Source organism: Lynx rufus, unplaced genomic scaffold, assembly GCF_022079265.1.
Source record: "Lynx rufus isolate CCGP_SWC_20201006 ecotype Redwood Valley unplaced genomic scaffold, mLynRuf1.p SCAF_6, whole genome shotgun sequence".
Lineage (NCBI taxonomy): Eukaryota > Metazoa > Chordata > Mammalia > Carnivora > Felidae > Lynx > Lynx rufus.
Genome location: NW_025814878.1, coordinates 11,074,352 through 11,101,567, shown reverse-complemented (window position 1 = coordinate 11,101,567; position 27,216 = coordinate 11,074,352). Strand labels below are relative to the sequence as shown.

General features: G+C 39.6%; 2 protein-coding genes across 3 annotated transcripts in view; both read right to left on the bottom strand.

Annotated features, from left to right (window-relative positions):
* The window catches only part of KATNA1 (katanin catalytic subunit A1), a 41,928-nt gene extending 27,972 nt beyond the window's left edge, over positions 1-13,956 (bottom strand). Inside the window, exons 1-2 of the mRNA XM_047102401.1 lie at positions 13,726-13,956; positions 1,388-1,562 (exon numbers count right to left, since the gene is read on the bottom strand). Coding sequence (XP_046958357.1) covers positions 1,388-1,549 — 162 coding nt within the window. The 5' untranslated portion in view covers positions 1,550-1,562; positions 13,726-13,956. The remainder of the gene's footprint in view (positions 1-1,387; positions 1,563-13,725) is intronic.
* A 7,493-nt stretch (positions 13,957-21,449) lies between these two features.
* LATS1 (large tumor suppressor kinase 1) overlaps positions 21,450-27,216 on the bottom strand; it is a 54,689-nt gene continuing 48,922 nt past the window's right edge. For both annotated transcript variants that reach the window (XM_047102305.1, XM_047102306.1), the window contains exons 8-9: positions 23,845-25,572; positions 21,450-23,604 (exon numbers count right to left, since the gene is read on the bottom strand). In XM_047102305.1, coding sequence (XP_046958261.1) covers positions 25,063-25,572 — 510 coding nt within the window. In that variant the 3' untranslated portion in view covers positions 21,450-23,604; positions 23,845-25,062. The remainder of the gene's footprint in view (positions 23,605-23,844; positions 25,573-27,216) is intronic.

The window sequence follows — 27,216 nt, the reverse complement described above, 5'->3', positions numbered from 1 at the left end:
TTGACATCAGCTATACTGTAAATCACACCCAAATATTCTGTCAAAATTTTAAGAACGATTAAGTTTTTGTTTTCAATTGCAAGACAAAATGAATTAAATATTCTGAATAATTAAGCCACGTTCCTGACTTATGATTCATATTCAAATTACATAACAAATTGACGATAGCTAGAACTTTCTTTTTGGAAAGTTTGAATAATACTTTTCTAAGTTGATTCTCTAATGGTTTTCATGGTATGTGACTGACTCTCAAAATGGTGATGAGAATGCACTAATTTCATAACTCATTCACGGACTGCAACCCACAGTTTGAAAAATATGGCTTCAGATGAAAATGGCCTAATTCACACACAACCAAGATTGTTTTAAGCATTGCTGACTCAATTTAAAACCAACATACACAAAATATTGAAATAAAGTTGGTGATGTTTTGTGTTAAAACTAAACGAGGGGTGCCAGGCTGGCTCAGTTGGTAGAGCGTGTGACTCTCGATTTCAGGGCTGTGAGTTTGAGCCCATGTTGGATGTAGAGATTACATAAAAATAAAAAAGTCTTTTAAAAAACAAAGCTAAATGATTTAGTATCTTTACAAAAAAAAGGCTCAGACTTCTAAAATAAAAGTCTCCAGCCTACAGAACAAAAATCTTTCAGTGACAAACTTAAGACTCTATGAAATAAACTATTTCCCTCTTCTGGTAATGTAAGGGACATGCAGACAGATTTAGGGGAAAAGGTTTAAGTTCAAAGAGGTAGGATACTTCTCTCTTTTAAAGAAATTAAGGACAAGTATGGAATACTATCAAAGAAGCAGTTTAGTAGAATCTGAGGGAAATATTCAACCGAGAAGACCAGCTCAAAAAGACTATTAAATTCTGTCATATTGTTTTCCTCTGTGATAAAGTTGAACCTTGTTAGAAATGCCACCTTCAAGTGGACTTATAACTTCTACACTTTCCACCTGTAAATTTCTATTGGTCCTCAGTGACTAACATTCCTCAAATGGGATTCAAATATAGTCTGCTTCCTAACAGTCTACAGAAAGTACGGTACCCATGAGATGCGGGTGCCATCTGTAGTTTCAACAATGGCTTAATAAAGTCCATTCTAATTTTACCACGTAAAAGGTAAAAAATGTGATTTAGAAAAAAAGGTCAAAATTATTTCTTTCATCTATTAGATTCCAACAACTATAACTGAGAACTCATAATACCGATGATGGTGAATGTAGACTATTACTAATATAAAAAAAAAAAATTCAAGTAACATTGTATACAAATCCATGTAACAAATCACTCTTCATGTATAACTGCAAAAAGCCCTGACAACCTCCACGTCTTCTCTTCTGAGTACTTACACCATTAAAACATACAGCAGCCACGATTCTCACCTGTTGCCATTTCTGCTGGAGATAGGTATCTTTGACTGAATACAGATACTTGTTCATCTGGTCAAGAACTCCCTGGTAATAGACCATGGCAGAGTCATAGTTCCCCAGCAATGCATATTCACGAGCCAATTTTACATTCTCACTAATCATGAGAAGACTCATGCTCAATTGTAAGCTAAAAAAAAGAAAAGAAAAGAAAAATTTTCACAGGTCTCTGAAAAATAAGTTGCAACACAGAGTTTCTTTCAAGTATACTTTCCAGGGCTCTGTCAACATGCTCACAATCACGCACACTGCGCTGTCCATCTCTGTATTTGCTCGTGCCATTTCCACTCCTTCAAAGAAGTTTCTAGGTTCCCTTGGGGAAACGAACCCTGATGTGTCAAAGCCCAGCTCAGAGGGCAGTTCTTCCAGTCTGTCTGCCCTCTGAACTTCTCAGTTTGCAATAAACTCTCCGCCTTCTAATGCCCCCTGGCACTTTACTGGGACCTTTCATAGCAAGACATGTGCCTACTCTGAATTACAGATACTGATATATGTCTTATCTTTACTTGGAGAGCAGGATTTATATCTGAAAGATGTGAGACTATCCTCAGTGCACGACACGCAAGTGTTACTGAACAAGTGCAGAGCAAGTGCACAATGTCAGACAGTTTTGGAAGGTGGTTTGAAAACATGTGTTTTGAAGTTAGAACAATCTTGGTTAGAATTCTAATTCTGACACCTTGGTCAAATCCTTTAACGTTTCTAAGCTTCAGTTTTTCAATATGTACAACTGAGATAGTACTACTTCCCAAGACGTGCACTATAAGGAATAAATGACTATTTAAAGTATCTAGCATACTACTTGGCAAATAATAGGATGTCAACCTTCCCTGCATCTTCCCTAAAACTATCTCTATCACAGTCTCTCTATTAGTAGGATATGGATATATGGATGTGGCTATAAAGCATCAGAAGTAGGCGCTCGGTAAATGTCAGCTTCATTGATGTTGACAATAATTGCTGTTACTAACTATACATAGCATGGTGTAGTTCAAAGTAAGTTAGGGTAGTGACTCTCAAAATAAAAAGAAATTTGAAACGCACGGTGAAAGAACTGCTCTGAGTTCAAATGAATGAAGTTCCAAGGCTGTGGAACTAGAAAATACAGGAAAGCTGAAAAGAGACAGATGTGTGAAGGAAACGAGATGATTTTTTTCTGACTCCTTTTGTCAGTGGGCTACTCAAACAGCTGTGTCTCACAGATGAACAGAGATGACTTCAATGTGGGGCCCTCTCTAGCTAGCCTAATCTAGCCAGAGGCTTCCTAAAATTGTGGTTTTGACCCCTCCCTTCCCCACCCCACCCCACCTATGGGTCAAGTGACGCAACAGAGCTTAAGTCTGATAGAGACCACTATGGCTCTTGTGTTATTATTTAAATTCTCTAATCGGGGATGAGGTTTTGTGAAAAAGCATGCCAAGCAAAATTCTTGAGTTTAATTTAGTGCAGACTGTTTAGCTAGTGTGCAGAGCAAGGAGAATGATGGCAGACCAACCAGGAATATCTAACAAACACTACATTACACACAGGACTAGAAAGATTTCCTGCCAAATAGACAAGAGAAGGTAATCAAACCCACACAGCCGGAATTAGAGGACTGTATAAAGCAAGATTAACAGGAAATATTGCCAGACAGAAAAGTTAAAAACCAGCACTGCTATCTATAGCAGAGCAGAAAAGGGAGGACACTTGCTCCCTAGGACAGAGATTACAGGGAGATGGGATCACCTCAGTGGAGACGCAGGGTTGTCAAAATCACACCAAGAGCCTCAGGCTTCCATTCTCGGCCAGTCTTTGGCAGTTCGCATTCTCTAACCAGCAAAAGGCACAACTGCGGGGGCACCCAGGTGCTCAGTCAGTTAAGCATCTGACTTCCGCTCAGGTCATGATCTCACAGTTCGTGAGTTCGAGCCGCACACAGGGCTTTCTGCTCTCAGTACGGAGCCTGCGTGGGATCCTCGGTCTCCCTCTCTCTCTGCCCATCCCCCATGCGCCTGCACGCACTCTCAAAAAAAAAAAAAAGTTAAATAAATAAATAAAGGCGCAGCTGCTGCACCTCCACCCAGTTAGGCTTAATACATCTCATGTATTATTTACTAGAATCTTTACTTTTTTATAGACTTTTTTATTTTAAGTTTTTTTAAATGTTTATTTATTTTTGAGAGAGAGAGAGAGGAGATACAGAACACAAGTAGGGAAAGGGCACAGAGAGAGGGACACACAGAATCCGAAGCAGGTTCCAGGCTCCAGCTGTCAGCCCAGAGCCCGATGCGGGGCTCAAACTCATGAACCGCGAGATCATGACCTAAGCTGAAGTTGGTTGGTTAAGTGAGCCACCCAGGTGCCACTAGACTTTTTGTGTGTGTGTGTGTGTGTGTGTGTGTGTGTGTGTGTGTGTGAGAGAGAGAGAGAGAGAGAGAGAAAGAAGGTGGGACAGAGAGAGGAGAAGAGAATCCCAAGCAGGCTCCAAACGGTCAGTGCAGAGCCGGATGCAGGGCTCAAACTCCCAAACCATGAGATTATAACCTGAGCCGAAATCAAGAGTAGGACATTAACCGACTGAGCCATCCAGGCACCCCTTATTAGGATCTTTAAACCCAAACATCTTTTTTTTTTTTTAATTTTTTTTTTTCAACGTTTATTTATTTTTGGGACAGAGAGAGACAGAGCATGAACGGGGGAGGGGCAGAGAGAGAGGGAGACACAGAATCGGAAACAGGCTCCAGGCTCTGAGCCATCAGCCCAGAGCCTGACGCGGGGCTCGAACTCCCGGACCGCGAGATCGTGACCTGGCTGAAGTCGGACGCTTAACCGACTGCGCCACCCAGGCGCCCCAAACCCAAACATCTTTAATCTCAGTATGAGGTTCAATTCCTAAGTAGGGGGCAAACTAAGAAGCCAAGACAGCAACTGGCCCCCTTCCTGAAAACCAATTCTAGAAGAGCCACAGTTACTTTGTAGAAGGTTGATGGATCCTAGAACTGAATACAAAATTCTGAAAAAACACTGAAATACCAGATGGTGATTTCGGTCCCACTGTGTGGGGAGGTACAAGGCAGCTTGGAGGGAAATAGGGCCAGGTTAGATTTTTCTATCTGTGCCTTTCTGAGGTCTATTCTCCTGGGCCATCCTTGCTGACCCTACCCACACTTACTGCTATAGGTCAGAAGAGCAGCTGGATGGAGACATCATGGCAAACCTAGGCCTGGATAGACTGGGGAACTGATAAAAACAGAGGTCAACATGACAGCTCTGTGAGTGGTCTCTTGCTGCCACACTTCCATTCAGTTTAGGTTAGATGGTAACAACTAAGAAAGACAGTTCTTAGGAATATCAGTTTCCAGGCTCAGAATCCCTACTGGCAGGACTGGGACAGCACACAACTGGGACATCAGGAAATGATGAAGGTGGTTGAATAAGACAGCAGAGACTCAGAACACCGCCCCCCCCCCCAAGAAAGTAAACATAATTGGGCTAAGCCATCAATTCAAGAAGCTAGATAAAGACTAACAGAGCAGAACAAAAAGTACACGAAGGGAGAAGATAAAGGGCCAAATTTAAATAAAAACAAAGACGAGAGGAGAGTGGAAGAGAGGAGAGGGGAGGGGAGGGGAGAGGAAAGGAGAGGAAGAAAATCCCAAAACACTGGAAAAGACTTTTTAAAAAAAGCAAAATATGAGTCATTAAAAAACTGAGAAGCAAATCTTGGCAAGTCTGATTAAAGGAAAAGAAAAAAGAACATGCAAATAAATAAAATACAAAATGAAAAAGAGGAAATAACTAGACAGTCTTGAGTTGAAAGAAAATAATTTTTTTCTCCTTTAAAAATGTTTCTTCTCGGGGCGCCTGGGTGGCGCAGTCGGTTAAGCGTCCGACTTCAGCCAGGTCACGATCTCGCGGTCCGTGAGTTCGAGCCCCGCGCCGGGCTCTGGGCTGATGGCTCGGAGCCTGGAGCCTGTTTCCGATTCTGTGTCTCCCTCTCTCTCTCTGCCCCTCCCCCGTTCATGCTCTGTCTCTCTCTGTCCCAAAAATAAATAAACATTGAAAAAAAATTAAAAAAAAAAGTTTCTTCTCTTATTTACTAGAAAATGAAATTAAAAAAATTTTTTTTACATTTATTTATTTATTTATTTTTTGAGAGACAGACAGAGACAGAACACAAGTAGGGGAGGAGCAGAGAGAGAAGAAGACACAGAATCCAAAGCAGGCTCCAGGCTCCGAGCTGACAGCACAGAGCCCAACGCGAGGCTCAAACTCACAAACCGTGAGATCATGACCTGAGCCGAAGTCGGACGCTTAACCGACTGAGCCACCCAGGCGCCCCAAAAATGAAGTTTTAATGAGAGACCTCTACCTTTAAAAAGCTTCAGGCCCAGAGGATTTTTTATAGGTGGGTTTTACAACTACCTTCTAAATAGAAGGTAATTCTAATCACATAAAAGTTGACTGAGAAAACAACGGAAAAACTGACCAACTCTTTTAGGAGGCTGGGCTCACCTCAATTTCAAAATTGAATACGAACAATATAAAGCCCATTTTGCTTATGAACAAAAATAAGAGCTAACAATGTTTCAAAACACACACTATCTCTGATCAAGAATTATCCCAGGGGGCACCTGGCTGGCTCAACTGGAAGAGCATGTAACTCCTGACCTTGGGGTCGTGAGTTTGAGCCCCCTGTTGGGTGTAGAGATTACTTAAGTAAATAAACCTTAAAAAAAAAAAAAAAGATTTATCGCAGGAAAGCAAAGGTAATTTAAGATCAGAAAATCCATCCTTGGGGCAATTGGGTGGCTCAAGTCAGTTAATGTTGACTGATTTTGGCTCAGGTCATGATCTAAGCCCTGTGTTGGACTCTGTACTGGAAGTGGCTGGTGCCTGCTTAAGATTCTCTCTCCCTTTCCCTCTGCCCCTCCTCCTCCTCCATGCATGCTCTCTCTCCCTGTCTCTTTCTCTTGCTCTCAACAAAAGAAAATCCATTCTGATAATTCCTCATTCTAATGGACAAAAGGACTTCATACGAAAAAAGTAAAGAGAATAAAGGACAATTCATGGAAGGGAAAATCCAAATGGCTACAAGTACAGATACTATTAACAGATGAATGCAAATGAAAGTAATCAGAAACCCCTTTTACATTCACCAGATTTAAAAACAAAATGGTAAATCTAATAATACTAAGTACTGGCAAGGATTTGGGAAAAAAGAAACCCTCACATATAATGTGTAGACATAAACTGGTATAGTCATTTTGGAGAGCAATCTGGCAGTACTTAGAGAAATTACATATGCAAATATACTACAACCCAGAAATCCCACTCTTCTCTAAATATTCCAGAGGAAGTCTCACCCGCAGATCCAGAGACTTGTTTTAGGATGTTAATGACAGAATTATTTGAGAAATCAAGGAGTTGGAGGCAATCAACCTATTCCCTGCTAGAGAAATGGGTAAGAAAATGTGGTGGATGCATACTATGGAATACCATGTAGAAGAGGAAGCAATTGACAAAATTTAAAAATAGCAACATGCATAGATCATTGAAATACAGGGTTGGGTGAAATAAAACCCAGACACAGAACAAGATTTAGATCACAATAGCATTTTGTAAATTCAAAATATATATACTATATAAAACACTCTTTTGTCAGGGATATATACACATCGAAAAACACATATTAAATATATTAGAGTATCTTTGGAGGATAAGATACAGAATATAAGTGGAGAAAGAAGATGAAGGCTAAGGAAAAAACAAATAATACACACTACAAAAGAAGAGCCTTGTATGAACATATAGCCTCTAAGATGCCCCCTGGTATCCCTGCCCTTGTGTAATCACCTTCCCTTGAATATGAGCTTGTTAATAGACAGAATAAGCAAAAATTATGGAATGTCACCTCTGAGATTTGACTGTGACTTCCATCTTGCTCACAGCCTCTTGCTGGCAGCTCTAAGCTGTCCTGTGCAGAGGCTCACGTGGCAAAGAACTGAGGGGGACCCCAGGCCAACAGCCAGTGAGGAGCTGAATCCTGCCATCACCATGTAAGGGAGCCTGGAAGCCAATCCTTCCTCAGTTGAGTCTTGAGCTGATTGCAGCCATGACTGCTACCTTCATTACAGCCTGGGAAAGACTCTGAAGCACAAGCACCCAGCTAAGCCATGCCCACAGCCTAACCAAAGAAACTGTGAGATAAGTTTGTTGTTTCAAGGGACTAAGTTTTGGAGTAATTTGTTATGAAGAGATACAGCTATGAACTAACTCAAGACGGAGCATCTGAGGTCCAAAAGACAAAAAATTCCATGACCTAAATAGTGATTCCATGGAATCATGACCACTGTAAATATTTCATCTTGATAAAAGCTCCACGCCCAGAGACCATGGCTCTGTTACTTACTGACCGATCCCCAGCACCCAGAGTCATGTCTGGCACACAGCAGATAATCAATCTTTGAAGGAACGCATACTGCCAGGTTTTTGTTATAACCACTAAGATTTCTTATCTTTGTCCAGTTCCCGACCCTCAGCACTCTCACATTCCTTGGTCCTCAACTCTTCCTGACCAGAACTGTGTGATGGCTCCTACCCTGAAGCTATAAATGCCCTACGGTGACACCTAGTCTGGGAAACGATGTTAGAAGAGTAGAGCTGGGGCCAGGCGCTGGCAGTCAACAGTGGCTCTAGAGGAGTTGGGTGCCAAGCCTCTATGTCTTTTCCTTAACTGACCCCCTCCACATCTTTCTTCATGTCCTCCTACTAAAAAACAAATTCTAAATCAAGTTGTTACTTATACATAGGTGCCTCCCCCTACTTTTTGTTTTGAGGGCCATGATTCAAAATCCCAAACCTCGTAGAATTCACTCCAGGCCTTCATTGAAGGTTCTGTGTTATGAGTACTTCCAGTCAGATAAAATTCCTTAGCATCCAATGAATTGGCATTTTCTAACAAACAAATGTAAAAGTCAATCCAAGGCCATATTAAAAATGACCTGAAAAATTCTTGATTATCAAAGAAACAATGTGTTTACTGAAAATAATATCAGGGGCGCCTGTGTGGCTCAATTGGTTGAGCATCCGACTTTGGCTCAGATGGTGATCTCACGGTTTGTGAGTTCAAGCTCTGCATCAGACTCGTAATGCTATCCGCACACAGTCCAGTTTGGATCCTCTGTCCCTCCCTCTCTCTCTGCCCTTCCCCCGCTTGCACTCTCTCTCTTAAAAATAAACAAACAGGGGCACCTGGGTGGCTCAGTAGGTTAAGCTTCCGACTTCAGCTCAGGTCATGATCTCACAGTTCATGGGTTTGAGCCCCACATCAGTCTCTGTGCTGACAGCTCGGAGCCTGGAGCCTGCTTCAGATTCTGTGTCTCCCTCTCTCTCTCTGCCCCGCCCCCACTTGTGTTCTATTTCTCTCTCAAAAATAAATATTTAAAAAAATCAATAAACATTAAAAAAATGTCCTTAGTTGATTAAATGTGAGACAAAAATAAATTTTCCTATTCGTCCAGTAGTCTCTAAGAAAGCTTTCTCAAATGAATATCAACACTGCAAATTTATGAGATTCTCAAATGTCCAAGAATATAACCTTATCATTTCTAAAACTACCCTGCAGAAGTACAGAAATGAGGTCTACCTAGCACAATATCTGGCAATTAAAAAATATTTTTTTAAGTTTATTTATTGTTGAGAGAGAGACAGAGCACGAGCAGGAAAGGGGCAGAGAGAGAGGGAGACACAGGTTCCAGGCTCTGAGCTGTCAGCCTGTAGGGCTCTAATCCACAGACCTTGAGATCAAGACCTGAGCTGAAGTCGGATGCTTAACCAACTGTGCCACCCAGGCACCCCAATATCTGGCAATTTTTGAAGAAATTAATATATTTGGAGAAAAGCCTATTGACCAAATTTTAACCACCATGAACAGTAAAGACTATCCACTGGTTCAATTAATAGAACACTTATAAAAATGAGATTGTCTACAGGGCAGCTGGGTGGCTCAGTCAGTTAAGCATCCAACTCTGACTTTGGGCTCAGGTCATGATCTCTCAGTTCGTTCACTCTGTGCTGACAGTGTGGAGCCTGCTTGAGATTCTCTCTCTCCCTGTCTCTCTGCTCCTCCTGCATGCTCCTTTCTCTCTCAGAATAAATAAATAAACTTAAAAAAAAAATTTCCTTAAATAAAAATAATCAGACTTTCCAGAAAGTCAGATTCATGATGAGACATTATCAAAGAGAAAAATAACCATAGGTGATGCCTACTTTAGGCATCAATCAACCTTTTGGTTGGTTAAGAACCAACCTTTTGCTTACATGGCTTGTGCATTTATTTTAGCTGATGACTAAATCAATTTATCTAAACGAAGTAAGATGCAACATGAAATTTTAATTCAAGTAACAGAGTCAAAATTTTTACTTTATTTTATTTTTAAAGTTTATTTCTTTATTTTGAGAGAGAGAGGGAGACAGAGAGAATCTCAAGCAGGCTCCACACTGTTGGCACAGAGCCCGACTTGGAGCTTGAACCCATGAACTGTGAGATCATGACCTGAGCCAAGATCAAGAGTCGGACACTCAACTGAATCACCTAGGCACCCCCAGAGTCAAAACTTTTAAATAATAAAAAAATATTACAGCAAAATTTCTAACAAACTTAATATTTGCTGTGGGGTGGTATCTCCACAAAGAGACTTAGACTATTATTTTCTCCTTCAGGATTAGGGGAAAGAAGTTATCAAAGAGACGGAAAAAGAATAGGCAACAGATCCAGTGAAGATATGGGCAGGGGCACCTGGGTGGCTCAGTCGGTAGAGCGTCCGACTTCAGCTCAGGTAATGATCTCTGTGAGTTCAAGCCCCGCATCAGGCTCTGTGCTGACAGCTCAGAGCCTGCAGCCTGTTTCGGATTCTGTGTCTCCCTCTCTCTCTGCCCCTCCCCTGCTCATGCTCTGTCCCTCTCTGTCTCAGAAATAAATAAAACATTAAAAAAAATTAAAAAAAAAAGAAATGGGCAAAAGACATGAATAGACACTTCACCAAAGAAGACATTCAGATGGCCAACTGACGCATGAAAAAATGCTCCACATCACTTATCATCAGGGAAATACAAATCAAAACCACAATGAGATACCACCTTACACCTATCAGAATGGTTAACATTAATAACTCAGGCAACAACAGATGTTGGCGAGGATGCGGAGAAAGAGGATCTCTTTTGCATTGTTGGTGGGAATGCAAGCTGGTGCAGCCACTCTGGAAAACAGTGTGGAGGTTCCTCAAAAAACTAAAAACAGAGCTACCCTATGACCCAGCAATTGCACTACTAGGCATTTATCCATGGGATTACAGGTGTGCTGTTTCGAAGGGACACATGCACCCCCATGTTTATAGCAGCACCATCGACAATAGCCAAAGTATGGAAAGAGCCCAAATGTCCATCGAAGGATGAATGAAGATGTGGTATATAAATACAACGGAGTATTACTCGGCAATCAAGAAGAATGAAATCTTGCCATTTGCAACTATGTGGATGGAACTGGAGGCTATTATGCTAAGTGAAATTAGTCAGAGAAAGGCAAAAATCATATGACTTCATTCATATGAGGACTTTAAGAGACAAAACAGGTGAACATAAGGGAAGGGAAACAAAAATAATATAAAAACAGGGAGGGGGACAAAACATAAGAGACTCACAAATATGGAGAACAAACTGAGGGTTGCTGAAGGGGTTATGGGAGGGGGGATGGGCTAAATGGGTAAGGGGCACTAAGGAATCTACTCCTGAAATCATTGTTGCGTTATATGCTAGTTAATTTGGATGTAAATTTTAAAAAATAAAAAATAAAATATAATACACACACACACACACACACACACACACACACACAAAGAATAGGAACATATGCAAACATCTGAGTTCTAAGATTCCTACTCTCTCCCAAAACAACAACATGGGGACCTCCCTACTCCACACCTAAAAAAACGAGACCATATCAACTCAATTTTAAGGAGTTAGACTGGGCTCCACTAATAAGTGCAGTTTTTACTGTAATGTGCATAGGTCAGTCATTCAAGAAATATTTACAGAGCACCTACCCTATTGCAAGGAATCGCACAGAAGACAAAAATAAGAATTAAACCTGGGCGCCTGGGTGGCTCAGTCAGTTAAGTGCCCAACTCTTGTTTTCAGCTCAGGCCATGATCTCACGGTTTGTGGGTTCAGGCCCTGCATCAGGCTCTGCACTGACAGCACAGAGCCTGCTTGGGATTCTCTCTCTCCTGCTCTCTCTCTGCCTGTCCCCCGCTTGTGCTCTGTCTCTCAAAAATAAATAAACTTAAAAAAATAAGAATTAAACTTTTAAAACCTTGATGTTTAGAAGAAGGGACATCATTTGATCTATCCTAGGTGTTATTCTTTACTTACGAAAAAGAAACAAGCATAACATATTATTAAGCTCAGGCTAAAAAAATCAACATCAATGTTAAAAATATTTATCTGTAAAACTGATGTCCTAAAATAAAAACAAATGAACCTCAATCACACATTTTCTTGAAGGCATTTCAATAAATCAAGTGTGTGTAACTCTAAAAGTGACAACACACTATTAAGCAACGTTCAGAATGTTCATCTCTGGGATATAAAAACAACCATAATACTGATTTACAGTCAGTCATTAATGATTATGAAAAAATACAATAAATGAGTGACCCATGACCAATTACAGCATGGCATGCATTTTTCTTACCTTTATAATCATATGATTAATGCTCAAGAAGCATGAGAAAGTTATCAAAAGAGTGCCAAAAGAAAAAAAAAACTGCTCAGGAAAAAATAATACACATATATATATTTGGTAAACTTTCTCTCAGTTTCCCCTGAATAAAACAAAAATAAATCAGTGAATATAACAATTAAAATGTAATTTAAAAGCTATATTCAAATTGTGCCAATAAACACCACAAGCAAAATCTATTTAGCATGTTATCAACACTGACCATATTGATTTGATACACTACCTTTTTAACCAGTCAGTAGCTAAAAAGAACCCAAACCACTGTTGTAAAGGGAAATTCAACAATGTTAGTACAGTAAATTCTACAAAATTCTCTAATTCTTAGTATTTGTCAGAACAATGACACCAGTATCAAAATATTATGCAGAATCTGTTGTATAATATGCCTACTATTGAATCTGTAAAATGTAAAAGATTCTCCAATAACCAATGCCATGGAAGGGCTGTGCATAGCTTTCCACAGTCTAGGAATGTCGGAAATTGATCAGCACTCCCCCCCCCCTTTTTTTTTAAGGCACGATACAGGCCACAAGTTAATAGCAATACAAAATAAAGAGTTCTGCCACTATTTCTGTGTGAGAATTTACTGATTACAGATATCATCTCCTTTGGAAAAGACAATAGGGCTGCACAATGAGACATTTAGGCCTCTGAACTTTACAAGAATCTTTCTTGCCACCGGGGTGTTCTATCATTGTGGCAAAGATCTATCGCACACATTCTAAAACAGAAGGAATGTTTCCAGCAATAACCAAAGGTCTGATTTCAAAGAGCAACACATAAGTGAATGCTTTGAAGAGAGAAAGATGCAACATTGTGCTGCTGGAATTTAGTAACTGATATAAAAATGGCACTTGGCAGTTAAAAGAAAAAGTTATTTTTTTATTAAATAAGGGCTGAGACTATTCACTGTAAGGCACTTAAGGGTCCACGTTTATCTCTAACTCCGTCACCGTAGAATATGCCATATGAAACGATGTTTAGAGGGATACATTTTCTAAAGTTCCAACTCTAAAAGGGCCAAAAGCCTCCCAGAGCACGCCTGGCTCCAGAATAAATAAGAAAGAAAATCCTCAACGCTATCACACCAATCCAATAAAATGTAAGAAAAGAAGCTGCATCCCAATGTCAAGGCTTTCGAGGTTTTTCAGGGGTGAGGGTTTGGGGACGGGGGCGTGGATGGATTCAGGAGAAATCCGCTCAAAAAAGCGAAGAAATAAAGAAAGACGTGTTTTTCCGGCCAGAGACGTCTCTAATGACACAGGCCTAGAAATGCGATCGCCAAGAGCCCCCCAAAGTCCTCGGCTGGACAGGATTCCTCAGGCAGGGGAACCGTCACCTGAGCCACAGGTGTCAGCGACAACATCAAGGACCTAAGAAAGACCTCGGCGCAGGCAAGGGCAGGCTCACAGCGGGATGCGCAGAGGGCTCCCATTGTCCGCCCCTAATCCCTCGCCGAGCTGGCCACGGGAGTCGGGGATCCCAGGGCACCAAGAGAGGGAACACTCACCTGTGCCTGCCGAGGCTCCTCGGGAAACCGCCCACCGCCAGGCGGAGGGGAAGGGCCGTGCGTGGCTCGAGGCGGCAAGGAAGCAGGGCCCAGCCCAGTCCTAACCCCTCTGCCCCGTTCACGGACCCAGCACTGCTGGGTTCAACCGTCACAAGCCCCGGCGCTGCTTCACCTCGCCGAGAATTTGAAGGCAAACCCGCCAGGGTCACTTCCGGTGCTGGGGGTGGCCTCGTCAACTCCGGCGCACGCGGGGCGACGCCCCGGGAGCGAGGACGCCGGGCAGCGTGCGCGCGCCGGGCGCCGGGCGCCGGCCGGGGCCTGGGCAGGGCAGGCGGGGGCGCGCCTGCGCAGTGAGCGCCGCCTCGTGGAGGCCGTCAGGGTGGAGGGAAGTGAGGGTTGGAAAGGTTGTAACCGTAGCACGTATCCTACCTCGGTATTTTTTTCGAAGTTCTTCCTCCTTTTTCCTCCCATTTGGTTTTCTTCACACTCCTCAGAGGATAGGAAGTCAGAGTGTCATTTTACAGGTGAGTGTCAAGGGCCAAATGATTTGTTTGTGACAAAGCCAGTTTTAGAACCAAATACGCAGAATTCCACTGGAGGCGCCTGTCACGGCATAAGATGAATAAAATAGGGAATCGGTAAAGAAAGATATTCGGACCTGCTGCTAGTGGAATTTTATTTTCTTTGAAGAACAATTTTTTTTTTTTGGTCATCGTTTTAATACAACCAGACAACACACAATACTATAATGTTTCACAATTTATAGATACGTACTCGACAGTGCTATTGGCCGTGCTTCGTCCAGTCTTTATCGCCATCTTCTCCCTCCACCTAAGGTGGAATGAGGCCCTAGATAACGTTTTCCTGTAGGAGTGCATGGGAATTAAAATTCTAATCTTAAATCATTGCAGTAATTTAACACAGATTTATATAAAGGCAATTCAAGGAAAATATGTCCATTTAGTCCACAAATATTTATTGAGCAACTACTATGCTATTGACATTGTTGTAGGCATTGATGGATCAAAACAAAACAAAACAAAAAAACTAGAGCTAAAAGTCTTACCTAAGTAGAAAATAATAGTTTTGCTATGGTGGCTAGGAACTCCATTGTAATGAAGCACCGGAAACTATAACTAGTATATCTTAAGAAAAAAAAAAAAAATTAGGGGAGGTACATATTAATTACCCTAGTTAGGATGAATCAACCTTCATCTTTTATGTATGCAAATGTATGGTGAATTAGAAAGCCCATTTGTACTTTGAAAACTTCTCAAAACAGGGGCGCCTGGGTGGCTCAGTCCGTTGAGCGTCCCACTTCGGCTCAGGTCATGATCTCATGGTTCGTGAGTTCAAGCTTCACACGGGGCTCTGTGCTGACAGCTCAGAGCCCGGAGCCTGCTTCCCATTCTGTGTCTCCCTCTCTCTCTGCCCCACTTCTGCTCTCTCTCTGTCTCCAAAATAAATAAACATTAAAAAAAATTAAAAACCCTCAAAACAAAATGAATACATATTATATGATTCTGTTTATATGAAATTCTAGAACAGGCAAGACTAATCTATAGTAATAAAAAGCTGATCAGTGTTTGCCTGAGGCTGGGAGGAGGGATGGAAAAGGATTAGACTTCATGGAGGCATAAGGAAATGTTTTGAGGTGATGAAAATGTTAGGGTATTGGTTACACAGATGTATATATTTATTAAACTTCATCAAAGAATACACACAAAATGGATGTGTTTTATTTTATTTTTTAAGTAAGCTCCATGCCCAGGAAGATCCCCTGGGATCAGTTTATGCCCCAACGACTGAGCCAATCAAGCACCCCAAAATGGATGTATTTTATTGTGCATAAATCATATCTCAATGAAGTTATTTTTTTTTAATGTTTATTTTATTTTTTTTTTTGAGAGAGAGAGAAAGAGCGTGCAAGCAGGGGAGGGGCAGAGAGAGAGGGAGACAGAGAACCTGAAGCGGGCTCCACATTGCCAGCGCAGAGCCTGACATGGGGCTTAAACTCAACAAACCTTGAGATCATGACCTGAGCCAAGGTCAGACGCTTAATCAACTGAGCTACCCAGGCGCTTCAGTTGATTTTTAAAGTAAAAAAATAAATAAATAAACCTCCAGAGTGGCTTACATTCACTAGTTCCATTTCTTCACTAGTTGTACTAGTTAGGGAAGACGAGGCTAAGCTGTAGTAGCCGCTAAATCAGAGGTTTCAAACGACAGGATTTGTTCTTTTAAATGGTAGTATAAACATTTTCCCTTACACCAAAAAAAGTGTTTCATTCCAGGATAAACTGGCTTTTTGGGCTATCTAGATGATCGAAAAGGCTGGAGAATCTGAAAGTTAAAAAAAAAAAAAAGGGGGGGGGGGCGCCTGGGTGGCGCAGTCGGTTAAGCGTCTGACTTCAGCCAGGTCATGATCTCGCGGTCCGTGAGTTCGAGCCCCGCGTCGGCTCTGGGCTGATGGCTCAGAGCCTGGAGCCTGTTTCTGATTCTGTGTCTCCCTCTCTCTCTGCCCATCCCCCGTTCATGCTCTGTCTCTCTCTGTCCCAAAAATAAATAAACGTTGAAAGAAAAAATTAAAAAAAAAAATGTGCTTGAAAGCACCGTCCTTTGAGGACTCACTCTCCTTCAGGCAGCAAAATGTCAAAAAAATTAACTGCCTCAAAAATTATATTGAGAAATCAACAAGAGGAGTTAGTTATAGCTTGGAAAAAACAATTTGAGAACAGATGACACTAAATGTGGCTAGATTAATAATTCTGAAGTTTCCCTGGAGTTATTTTTTTTAATTTAAAATATTTTTAAATGTTTATTTATATTTGAGAGAAAGACAAGTGTGTGAGCAGAGGAGGGGCAGAGAGACAGAGACAGAATCCGAAGTAGGCCCCAGGCTCCGAGCTGTCAGCAGAGAGCCCAACATGGGGCTCGAACTCACAAGCCGTGAGATCATGTCCCGAGTCGAAGTAAGATGCTTAACCGACTGAGCCACCCAGGTGCCCCTGAAGTTTCCCTGGAGTTATAATAGAACTCTGAGTTTACCAAAGGGGCTATAAACTTGTGCTCCTTTTAACACGATTTTTTTTTTTTTCTCATTTACTCTCTATGTTCATAGCAGAGTGGATGCAGGCACTAGGACCCTTGGCAGTAGGGGGGAAAAATGAGATAATCTGCACAACTTGTCTGGATATGACACCTGCTACTTCTGCCCACATCTCATTGGCCAGAGCAAGTCATGTGACCAAGCCTGACTTCAAAGGGATGGGACTGTGCAACTCTGCAGTGTGCTCTGAAGAAGAAAAAGAGAATGTGTGTTCCACAGTCATGACTACACTAGACATTTCTTCTTTTACAAGGGTGGCTCCTACAACCACCAGCCTTCTAAAGTGATTGTGTCCAAACTGGGACTCAGAAAATTATTTATTATTATCACTCATATAATAATAATGAGTGATAATAATAAATATTCAATAGGAAAAATGGAGCCATACAAGTTTTCAAATGAAGGCATAAGTTATATAGCAAATAGGGAGATTAATTTGGCAGCTGTGAGTAGGAAGGTTTGGAGGGGAGGAAGAAGATTGGGAGACTTGCAAGAGGTGTGGTGACATGTGGAATTACACAGAGAGAAAGTTCTAGAAGAAATAAATACATTAAATCATTTTTTAATTTAAATTTTTATTACTTACTGTTTTATTTCTTAAATTTAAATTTAAAACAATTTCCATTTCATCAGAGAAATCTAAAAGGACTTTTCAGACCACTTTATTAATTGTACTCACCTGGTCGATTGCATCTGGCAGTCCTTTTTCGCATACTTCAAAAATTTGAGCCATCTCTTAGGATACAGAGTATATATATATATATATATATATGAGAACATTCTCTTTTTTTTTAATGTTTATTTTTGACAGAGAGAGCATAAAAGCAGGGGATGGGCGGGGGGGGGGGGGAGGGAGACACAGAATCCAAAGCAGGCTCAAGGCTCTGAGATGTCAGCTCAGACCCCGAGGCAGGACTTGAACCCACAAACCATGAGATCGTGACCTGAGCTGAAGTCAGATGCTCAACCAACTGAGCCACCCAGGCCCCCAGAGAAAATTCTACCCATGAGTAAGAATACTGAATTTCTATATTCTGTTAAAATATTTGCAGTAACCAACTGGGGCAGATCCCTAGTGTTGTTCATTAATTTTATTATAGGGGTGCCTGGGTGGTGCAGTCGGTTAAGCATCCGACTCTTGATCGCGGCCCAGGTCATGATCTCACAGTTCGTGGGTTCAGGCCCCGCATCGGGCTCTGCACTAATGGTGCAGAGACTGCTTGGGATTCTGTCTCTTCCTCTCTCTGCCCCTCCCCTGCTTGTGCTCTCTCTCTCTCAAAATAAATAAATAAACTTAAAAACATTAAAAAAAAAAAACCCACTTTATTATATGCACCCTTCCATCACAGTCCTGCTACTCCAGACTGCTGAATGCTACAGGGGGAAAAAAGAAAATCACACCACCATGAATATTGATGCACAACTTTGTAACTTCCAACCCACCTGAAGCATATTTTTCTTCATGTTTCACCTCCATTCTCTCTGTTACTCTTGACATTAGTTATTTCAAACTTTCACCACTTTCCTCAAGCCAGCTACCTACCCATTTCTGTCATCTCAGGAAATCACTACGTCTCCACCCTCAGAGAAGATAGAAGCTATTAATTAGGTCGAAATTCCCTCAACTTGCTCCCTGAGGCAGAGAATGCCATCCAGCCACCAAATACTCATTTTCCTTACTTAGTAACAGAACCAACTTGACGAAATTGGGCCATCTGGAATAAGAACCACATTTCCAGACTCTTACGCAGCTAGGTGTGGCCACAGATCTAACTTCTGGCCAGTACAAGTGTTATGTACAACTTGGAGGAAGGCACCTTAAAGGGAGGGGCCCTGAAACTCCCCCTTATTCCCTGTAACCATCCCCTCTTTTTATCAGATTAGAACAGGGGAAAGATGGGAGACAGTATGTATAAGCAGCCAAGTGCTGACATAAGTAACCTTTAGGATAGAAGCCCTATGATGGAGGTGGCGGAATTGAACACACGAAGTGTGGACTGCCAGCTCGGATGTTGTATTTGTAAGCAGTGATGGTTTGCATTTTATATGCAGCTAAACCCAATTCCAGTACTTTTACCCTCCAATGTACACATGTCTCTACTTCACACTGCCCTTTGTTTTTTGCCTCTCATTTCGGTGAAAGTGAATCTTCCTTTGTCTATGCCCAGGTCCCTCACTTGAACTTAGATTTTTTTTATTTCCACTTTATGTCTTTGTATTTATACGGTTAAAACTCAAAAATAATACAAAAGATTATATAATGAGAAGTCTTCCTCCTATTCTTGCCACCCTAGAAATCCAGGTCTCATCCCCAGAGACAATCAATAATATCCAACTCATTAATTACCTTCCAGACAGCTTTTTTTTATCATACATGCAATGAAATAATGCAATTTATTGGCCCTCTCATGAGCTTTCTCATATTCTGCTAGTTTATGTCTTCAATCAAAGGACAGTCTCTTTTTGTTATTTTTTTTTTAATATTTATTTTTGAGAGAGAGACCGAGCACAAGTGGGGGAGGGACAGAGAGAGAGAAAGACACAGAATCCGAAGCAGGCTCCATGCTCTGAGCTGTCAGCCCAGAGCCTGATGTGGGGCCTGAATCCACAAACTGAGATCATGACCTGAGCCAAAGTCGGACACCTAACCAACTGAGCCACACAGGCGCCCCTCTTTTGGTTATTTTATAGCTTCCATTTTCTTGTTGGGATTTCCTATCTTTATATTTGTTATGAGAGTACTTTTCTTTAGATTATTGTGCATAGTTATAAGAGCCATTGTACTGTCTTTGCCACTTCCAGACGTTAGAATAGGATCTTAGAGTTGACCTCCACTGTTTGTTTTCTTTTGAGACTAGGTCATATTTTTTTGTATTTCTTTGTAGGTCAGGTAATTTTGAAGTGTATCCTGGATATTGGATATGTTGTGTTATATATCCCCTGTTTCAAATCTGTGATGTATCTCTGGAGGTGGTGTTTGTTTGGGTGGTGGTTGTTAAGCAGGAAATTAGATTTGATCCACTTTCTGTTGGGCAGCACCTCAAATACCAGTTTAGTCCTTTTGTTCTTGGATTCTTCCTCACAGATGTGTGGCTAATGATTCAGCTAGAGATTTGGGCCTTTCTCAAGCGATGTATCTTGAAAATTAGATACCCCTCGAGTGCCACTCCTCTCTGCCAAGGGTTGTCTTCGATCCAGAATCTGCCTGCTCTTGGTTCCACGCAGTATCTTCAGGTGGATGTTTTTGGATTTTCCTCCGAGTTTAAAGTCATTATATGAGATGAAGTCAATCCAGTGGGAGCTTACTTGGTCATTCCTTTTCTCTAACATCTCAGTCCAGGATGGACATACAGCCCCACATCACACAGTGTCTCAGGTAACCAGGTTCTATTCATTTTGTTGATCCACCACCAAGGTGTTTTCCTAGCTCTCATGATCAACAGTCACCAGTCTGTCCCTGTTCCATACTGTGGGAAAAGGGGAAAAGCAAGTGGAGGGCAAGCAGTATCAACTTTAAGTGTATGAACTTTAAGTATCACATATGCTCATATCCCAAGGGCCAATCACGTGGCCACACCTCATTACAAGGGAATATGAAAAACATGTGGTCGCTTAGGACAGTCAAAATTGGACAGGGATGGGGGCTCTATTCGTAAAAGACAGCATGACAGAATGGATGTGGGGGAACGAGAGCGGCATGTGTCATGAGTCGACCACTGTGAGAGCTAAGTTCTCATGAGAACCCCTTTCTCCAATACAGAAAAATTTAACCCCTCTCCAGGGGAAACAACTCAAAGTTCCACCCAGATTCTGAATCCAGCAGTATGTTTCAGATCTCTGGATCTTCTAAGTAGGAAGAAGGAGAGATTAGATATTAAAGAGAACAATAACTGCATATATTTCAGACATAAATTTGATATCTCTTCTCTACCCTTCACACACATAAACAGACACAATTTTTGTGTGTTTGGCTTTGGCATAACAAAGTAGAGTCACAAGCATACCAAACAAGGGTCTACAATGTAGTATAATGAATCATAGGAATAATGCAACTTACATCAACTATACAACAGCCTCATGTAGACCAAATACAATTTTATAAAGAAGTGCAAACATGAGGATAAAGGACACTAAGAGTGATGGTAATGCTTGAAAAAGGATAAATAAAACTAAAAATGTGTTCATCTGTAGAAAGTTGATTTATACATAATATCAATATATGTATTAGAATTATAATATCAATATATGTATTTTCTCTGGTAGGCAATCATGTGATAAAGGACTGCAAATAAAGGAAAAGACATTAGTCAACTACATATTTAAAAAATTTTTAAGTGGACTCAAATGATACTAAATGAGGAGTTTAATAATTAGAAAAGTTTAAATCTGTGCTGATCTAAAGGAAGCCTTCAATACGAAATATATATTGTACTTATGTTGGGCAAAATGAAAACATTTTACTGGGTTACTTTATTCAGTTTGCCTTAACCTAACTAGGTATTATCATTATATATATTTTAATTCCAAAACATCAAAGTTTTAACCACAAATTTTCTCTAATAAAGATTAAAATCAAACTACATAGATGGCTTAAAAATCAGCTTTCCACACGTAATTGAAAGATCTGAATTCTTTTTTTATTATTATCCCAGCAAATGTTACACTAGAGAAAATGATTGGGAAAATACAAATACAGTCATTAAAAACACAGGCTGATTATTCATATCTATTACATTCAGAAGTATGCAAAACAATTTAGTTATATTGCAAAGCTGTAATTCCTTTTCCTAACAAAGCATTATTTTATAAAACTGTAGTACTGTATTGATTCAATTTTAATACAAAATACTTATATACACAATACAATATAAAAGTAAACTGTGGTATAGTGCCTTCCACAAAGGGATATATTAAGGCGCTTTACAAACATACCAATATGTTGACTCAAATTACTTTTTGCTTTAGATTAAAACAAACAGGCTAAATAAATGTTTCACTTTAAATACCAAAGGGATTTTTGTTTATTTTTTGTATATTAAAGAAAAAATTTCTAAAGTACCTTAGGTAACAGCAGCAGCAATATCTAAAAATCCTCCCACTGTATTCTCTAATTTCTAACATATTATTAAGTCAGAATAAAACATTTCCACTCACAGTTTTGCACTTTGCAACAGCAGAAGGTAATAACTTTTTTAAAAAGTCAATCTCAAAGTGACTTCTTAGTCATACATTCTATGGTTCCTATTACAAATAAGGTAGAAAAGATACAGCAATAGGGCCTGCCTTAGGATGTCACTGGACAATACATAATAGTATCTACAGTTACATAATTATAGAACACATTTTATAAATACTATTAATATACATAAAAAGGGGGTAAGTATAAGAAAGACAGCAAGTTTTCAAATGAGTGGGAAAATGATTTTAAAAAGAAAACACGTATAACCAATGTTTTCACTCTATTTCAATTGAAAGCATATAGATTTTTTATGTTGTTCTCCTATTTTTGGTCAGGAAGCACCAGATTCTATGCTAGAAGAACCAGATATAGTTTGGGAATAGGAGAGCTAATAAGTATATCCAAACTGTTAGAACTGCAGACACTAAAGGCTTGCTTTAGATAAACACAGAAAGCTCATATCGTCAGAGGAAATTTTAAAAGAACACACAATTTGTAGTGTCAACACAGATTTTGTGGGGAGAAATGGGGAGGAGACAGCACCCTAGTTTTCCTAGAACATGAAGGTAACAAAGTTGGTTCTTACGGCATTGTACCACAATCCAGAAGTAAAACAACCAAGTGGAAATTTCAATAAATCTGACTGAGAAAAGCCAAAGAGCCAGAGGGATATCTTAAAATTTGAGTAGTGAGCTAAAAATTCTTGAACTATTTTGTTTTGCACAGGATTTTATACGACTAATCAAATGTTCCATGAAGTGAAGACTGCCAACTCAGTATAGTGCCTTTTCTTACAATTCTCTAATGATTAGAAGTCCTTCAGAAATATTTCCATATCAAGCCTGTAACAAGCCAAACATGTATTTCAATGCCCTCAAGTGTATGTTTAAAATGCCTTAGTTCCGTACCAGCGAGAGAAAGGCATTCCTAGGGATACGTTATCACATGTACAGAATTTTTCCATCACAAATTATCAGTGTTTATACAAGATATGCTAATCTGAGTACTAACCAGTAAATTTAAAGCAAAGTTCTGAGTTTAGTGTATCAGTGTTCTTACAGGACAGAGGTCCTTAACCAAGTTTGTGACAGTTTTCAACATGTCCAGAATCCCTAAGACTGCACGCAGCATTATATGTGTGTGTGTTAATGTGCAATTTTCTGGGAAAAGAGTCCGCAACTTTCATCAGACTCTCAAAAAACCCAACGAACCCCAAAGACCCACCACTACACACAGTGGGGTATGCAGTGGTTTACAAGCTGAGCTCTGAGACAGCCACCTATGGAAAGGTGCAAGTGCGAACTAATGAATCTTCTTTGCCCTCCCCAATTCAACTGGAACAGCTTTGCCTTTACTTTCACTTACATATAGGATTTCCACTAGCTTGTTTCCATCGGTTTGAAAATCACTAAAATTACGCCTCTTCTTATCTACACATATACAATTTTGATAAAACAATTCCCTATCAGAGGAGCTTAAAGGAAAGGAACTAAAATACAAATTTTACTAATGTCAGAATAGAGCCCTTTTCCCCTTCCTAAAAAATAAGCTAAATGTATTTTGGTATGAAACCACAAGTGTTCCTTAAAACCTAAACATTATAGGGGCGCCTGGGTGGCGCAGTCGGTTAAGCGTCCGACTTCAGCCAGGTCACGATCTCGCGGTCCGTGAGTTCGAGCCCCGCGTCGGGCTCTGGGCTGATGGCTCAGAGCCTGGAGCCTGTTTCCGATTCTGTGTCTCCCTCTCTCTCTGCCCCTCCCCCGTTCATGCTCTGTCTCTCTCTGTCCCCAAAATAAATAAACGTTGAAAAAAAAAAAAAAAAAAAAAAAACCTAAACATTATATATATATATATGTATATATATATATAATAGGCATGCTGAAAAACGTATTATTTAACCTTAAATTAAGTCAGGAGGATTTGAATTTTCTACTAAGACCACTATATAACTTTTTCTAATTACTAACAGACACCTTAAGAGTTAAATAATTTTTTCTGCCCATAGGTAAAATACTGCCAAATAGCCAGATTTCCTTTGCCAATAACAACTTGTATATACAGCACTGTTCTGAAAGAGGAAACATGTAACATTACTGATGACATAATCAAAACTGTCACTATGCAGAAAAAGTACTTTTCTAGTGAATACCCACAAATAATTTTTCTACTTAAAGTTTCTTATGAAACTGAAAATAATCTTTCTGCTTAGGATGGTAGAAACTTAAAAAAAAAAATCGAAGTAAAAATATGAAAGATCTTAGCATCCGGTATTGTAAATTTTGACTTATGGCATCTTTTTTCCCTTTTAAAACTAGAAGCAGCATTAAAAATACCAGTATAGAAAGAAAAATGGTAGTGCTTTGCTTCTTTTAAAGTCAGTAATTCTTGAGAAATAAATGCTAGAAGAGTAAATATTCCACAGAGGGGAAAAATAAGAAAGAGAAAATGCAGTATTTTTTCTTCTGATGAGCATACTGTTTCAACCCTGTATTTCTTAATTACAAGATGTAAATTATCAGATTAGCCTAAGAACACTCATCACCATAATGGCTTAATTTCTATAGCTTATTTTGTACCAAAAACCAGGATATGGGGTAAAAAAAAAAAAAAAAAAAAAAAAATCTGTAAATGTGGGGTACATTTCATATTTGGTTAAAGCAAGATAAAACTAAAACTGTCTTTCAAAAAAATTTCAAATATTCTTGTCTTTTAAAATTATTTAGTGTATGTACAAATAGATACCAGGTTTCTCCTTTAAACAAAGCACTATTTTTTTTTATTTTTAAGTACTTTAAGTACCAAGAACTGACTATAATATTCAGTTCATAATTTATTTTCTTTATAACAATTTTTTTTTCTAAATTACTGATTAAAAAGGCTGGAATAAATTAACATTTAAAAAAGATTTTCCATAATTTAGGAACATAAAATATTGTACACAGAGCACTCATACATAGCTCTGTCACATTTGCATAATTTTACTCTCGGAGCCTCAAAAAACTCTGCGTTTCAGGTCTTTTTGCAAATCCTCATTACATTTCCTAGTGTGTTAAACATACACTAGATCACGATTTTTGATCTCTGAGCCTGTGTGTTGATCATCTTCATCTGACTGTTGCTCTGAGCCTTGTGAATTAATATATTCATATTCAATAGGCTTTGGATAATTATATGGGTAGCCATTGTCATCAAAGAACCTCCGAAAGGTAAATTCATAGAAAGCATGTTCAGGGTGCTTTCCATTTTTATACCATCCGTTGAGAGTGTCGTTTACATTTTCTTCCTCATTATCATCACTCCATAACTTATCAGGATCAACAGGATCAAAATTTGATGTATCTGTTGGGTGTGTGATTTTAGGAATGTATGAAGCAGATTGCTGTCTCAGGTCACTGGAGAAATCAATTGTTTTAAAAAATGGATGAGCTTTTATTTCATCAGCTCCATTCTTGCCTAAGCGATCTTCTGGTCCTCGGCAAAGTTTAATAATAAGATCAGAGGCTTCAGGACTCAGTTTAGCTTGAGGTGGAATGTGAAGAGATGTTTGCCAGTTGATAACCTTTAAAGAGGATTTTTTAGAAATTAGGAGGGAAGAGGTAAATAAGAAAAAAATGTCCTCCAAGTTTTATACCAAAGTCTTACCTATTTTTATCTTTAAAAATAAATTGCACAGTATTCTGCCTTCCTTACCTTTAATAATGAATGAATCGCTGATGGGAAATAACCTTTCCTCCCATTCCCTCCGCCCCAGGCAACTTATACTCATACTTTAAGACTCACTGTAAGTTTTAGCTCCCCTGTTAAGCTCTTCTACCTATGGCAGAAATGACAATTTCCATTGCGCTGTCCCGTTCCATGTGTTTACTGGTATCATAGTACAGACTTCGTGGAACCTGTTCTGTCTATGTCCTTCTACCACAGATAAAATTCCATAAGGCTATAGATCATGTTTTGTCTTTGTATTGCTTAGTGCTTGGCAAGTTGCCTGGCACATCGTTAATAGACGTTCAATAAATATTTATTCTGACTTTGAATAAACCAGAATGAGGGAGAGAGGGAGAGAGGGAGGGAGGAAGGGAAGAGAGGGAAGAACGGAAGAAATGTAGTAGGTAATCAAGAAATATTTTTTACTATTGAGTTTCAAAAGTTCTTTTTATGGTCTAGATACAAGCCCTTTGTGGGAAATGTGTCTGCAAATGTCTCCCCCCAAGCTGAATCTTGTCTTCATTGTCTTAACTGTGTCTTTTGTATACTGAAAGTGTTAAGTTTTGATGAATTCCAGTTTCTCAACTTTTTCTTTTATAGATCATGATTTTGGTATCATTTCTAAGAACTCTTCCCCTAACCCTAGGCCATAAAGATTTTATAGTATTATAAAAGTATTATAGTAGTATAGTATTTATATTTTATCTCTGGATCGATGAACCATTTTGAGTTAATCTTTGTGTAGGGATGAAGTTTACATTAAGTTTCAGTACTTTCTGAATATGGCCGACCAATTATCCTACATTTGTTGAAATACTATTTTTTGTCCATTTGCACCTTTGTCAAAGATCAAATGGACATATTTGTGTGGTTCTATTTCTCTATTCTGTATCTTGTTCCATTGATCTATGTTTGTGTCCTTTTGCCAATATCACCCCGTCTAGATTACTGTAACTTCACAGTAATTCTTAAAAGTGGTTGATTCCTCTCTGTTCTTCTTTTAAAACATTGTTTTCATTATTCTAGTTCCTCTGTTCACCCATATACATTTTACTTATTTACTTTTAAATGTTTGTTTGTTTGTTTATAGTGAGAGCGTGCACACATGTGCATGCGAGAAAGCAGGGGAGTGGTAGAGAGAGGGAGACAGAAAATCCCAAGCAGGCTCCATACCACCAGTGCAGAGGCCAATGCAGTGCTCGAACTCACAAACCATGAGATCATGACCTGAGCCGAAACCAAGAGACAGATGCTTAACCAACTGAGCCACCCAGGCGCCCTACCCATATACATTTTAGAATTGGCTCATCTGTACCTACAAAAATTAGGATGGAATCAAATCTATAGATTAATTTGGAGATAAGTGATAGCTTTGCTATGTTGAGTCCTCCAATCTATCGACATGGGATATGGTACATGTCTCCATTTATGAAGATCTTTCTTGATTTCTTTCATCAGAGTTTGTAGCTTTCGGCATAGAGATCTTCATGTTTTATTA